Genomic DNA, 2,906 nt, shown 5'->3' with positions numbered 1-2,906 from the left:
AGACTTTTGTGCTTAAAGTCCCTGAGGTGGGACTTGAACCCACAACCTTCTGCCTATAAGATGCGAGTGTGCTACCCACTGAGCCACAGCTGACAGATTAAACCTATGTGATCTCGGTGTTACTGTATCTCACAGGGCTCTGTTTTGGAGGTCAGCTTTTTTGAACCCGCCGGTTAACTGTCGCTGGTTTCCAAGGTCGGTGCCTGCGCATAACAGGGTGCGCGGCGAAAGTTTAAAAAAACTAGATAGACGAGGTTAAATGGGACAAATGCCCTTTCCCTCCTCCGTATTTGACTTGTCGACTCGATCCCGTGTGCAAACTGCAGTGTGGTCATTTCATTCAGAATTCAGTACATTTTGTTACTTCCCAATAGTTGTGAAATCGTGACGCGTTTCAATGTTGTTCAAAACAAACTAAAAGCTTCATCTGCAGTATTTTGCTATCAAACTAAAAGCTGTAATGTTTCATTACAATCAAATCAAATCAACTTTTATTGTCATTGTTAGTGCACAAGTGCAGTACAACGAAATGTAGGCTTGCGGCTGATTTACAGTGATCGGAAAAGCACATGAGGGGAAATTACCAAGTACAGACAGTGCAAGTCCGGGCCGCGCTCCGCTCCACTCGGCGCTGGCAGCAAGCCCTGGTTTGCACACAGCGCTACAGCCGACACCGTGTGCAGCGGCCCATATCCTTTGCGCTCGGTTTTGCAGTTTGCACTCGGTCTCAGAGCCCAGACGCCGCCCTATAAATAGAGTCTTCCGGCAATGACCGTACAACAACTGCTGCGATTGAACAGAACCGTCTCCACAGAAAACTAGAGAAAGCTGAGAGGATGTCTGACGCTCCTTGCACGTGTAACCAGGGTGAGTGATGTGACCGAATGGCTCGGAGCTGTTTCTGTGCTTTTCATTTCCAACCAGCATGATTGTAATTCTGTTTTTTTTTATAAAAACAGGCGGCTCCTGTAACTGCGAAAACAACTGTAAATGCAAAGACTGCAAGTGCACATCGTGCAAGAAGAGTAAGTGTAACTGACTCCGGGGATCTGGGTTAAGGCTGAGTGGGTGGGCTGTCCTTTTCAGAGATGCTGCTATTGATCTTTTATGGAGGGGAGGAGTGTCAGATTTCGTCTAAATAGATCATTCACATCTCTCTTTTGTTTAACTGTGTAGTTTTAAAAAGTTTTCCCAGTAATGTTGTTGTCTTAATTTATAGTGTGTGGGGGAGGGGTGTAGGTTGGGTCATAATTTAGTTAATTCTGGATAATTTCTACCCAGCTCGAGATGGCGGATTCCCGCAGCGCTCACGTGTTTGTACCGCGTCAGGAAGCGACCTCCGAATGTAACAACTGTGATTCCTGTCTCCGTCTGTCTGTAACTTGAGACCTGTGTTGTGCAGTGTTTGGCCTTCATCGCTCTCTGTTTTTCTCCCTCTCTCTCCAGGTTGCTGCGCCTGTTGTCCCGTCGGCTGCAGCAAATGTGCCCAGGGCTGCGTGTGCAAAGGAGCCAGCGACAAGTGCAGCTGCTGTCCTTAGTGAAGATCTCCGGCGTAGACCTACTCTTCAAAATGTGTATTTTAAATGTGGACTAGTTATTTTAGTCCTTTTGTAGGATTAGTCATAAATGGGAGGGGGGGTTATTACTATTTTAATGCATTTTTCTACTTTGTTTTTGGATATATTGAATTGCATTTGATTAATAAATTCAGTTTATGAAAATCATTGCTCGACTGTCGTGTTTTGCAAGTGATGAGAGCAGCAACATTACAACATTGTTATAGGGGCTTCCAATGGCAGAAATCCCTGAGCCTGACCATACACTAACCACACCGAACTCGACATTGCAGAAAGAAAGGTGTTTTCATTAATAACTTTTCTCCAAGTTCCGCCAATGCAACATCAATAAAGTATTCAACATCATGATTTCAGTAAAACACTTTAAGAGCAGTGGATTATATAGAAAATATAATTTCATCTAGTCAAGTCACGAGTATCTTTTTTCTATGTTTGGAAAGCATCAGTCGGTCACACTTCAAAGAATTAAAACCACTTTTTTCCTGACCTGGAGCTAGACCTTGTCAAGCACCTCGTTATTTTCTAACTTCTATCATCAATCACTACTCGCCCTATTTAGGCTACTTCCCTTCCTCCCATACTTTGACCGGTGGAGGAACAAACCAGCTTAGCAGCTAGGCAACAACAACAACTTGCATTTAACGTAATAAAACGGCCCAAGGCGCTTCACAGGAGTATTATATGACAAAAAAATTGGCACCGAGTCACATAAGGAGAAATTAAGACACATGACCAAAAGGTGGCATCGTAACTGCTTCCAGTCTGTCCAAGACCACAGAAATCAGCGAGTTTGCTATAGTTACACATGGCATATAAATATTGGGCAATAACAATGGAAGCTCTGCTTTACTTGGTAAATCCTGAAGATTATCAAGGGAGGTGGAGAGCCCGCACTTAATGAGTTTCAGTTGATAACTCATTCCTATCCAGCTTGGGAATAGATATTTTGCGTACAACTCAACAAAGTACAACTCCCTCTCATCTGACAGCATAACATTCCGTTACAGTTACATCACTCCCATTCATAAAGTAACTGAATTGAACTTAATGACTCTCTTCTAGTAATACAATGTTTCCCACTCTCATAAGGGAAAATCCAGCAGCTAGGCTAGCTGTACTAACCTGGTAGGAATATATATATATATATAATAATAAATAGGTTCATTGGAGAAAGTGTTGCAAGAGATTGATGTATTCATGGAGTTTGGTTGATTTTATAACCAGCTTGAGCTTTGTTCTGGAGCTTTGTAGAATTTCATTGTTTGTGTTAAAACTCAAAAGTTTCCCAAGCCATCTACCACTTAACTCATAACATACACAAGATGAGAC

General features: G+C 42.7%; 1 protein-coding gene across 1 annotated transcript; it reads left to right on the top strand.

Annotated features, from left to right (window-relative positions):
• The first annotated feature begins 709 nt into the window (after positions 1-709).
• On the top strand, positions 710-1,724 carry LOC147116364 (metallothionein-1-like). The gene is made up of 3 exons (XM_085991217.1): positions 710-867; positions 960-1,025; positions 1,447-1,724. Exons 1-3 carry the CDS (start codon positions 837-839, stop codon positions 1,536-1,538), a joined length of 189 nt encoding a protein of 62 aa, XP_085847343.1. The 5' UTR covers positions 710-836; the 3' UTR covers positions 1,539-1,724.
• Positions 1,725-2,906: the final 1,182 nt, after the last annotated feature.

The sequence above is a fragment of the Somniosus microcephalus genome, chromosome 6 (genome assembly GCF_052327205.1).
Source record: "Somniosus microcephalus isolate GS21.2 chromosome 6, FLI_Smic_1.0, whole genome shotgun sequence".
In the NCBI taxonomy this organism is placed as follows: domain Eukaryota; kingdom Metazoa; phylum Chordata; class Chondrichthyes; order Squaliformes; family Somniosidae; genus Somniosus; species Somniosus microcephalus.
The sequence above is the reverse complement of the archived record's forward strand: the minus strand, read 5'-3'. Positions and strand labels throughout refer to the sequence as shown.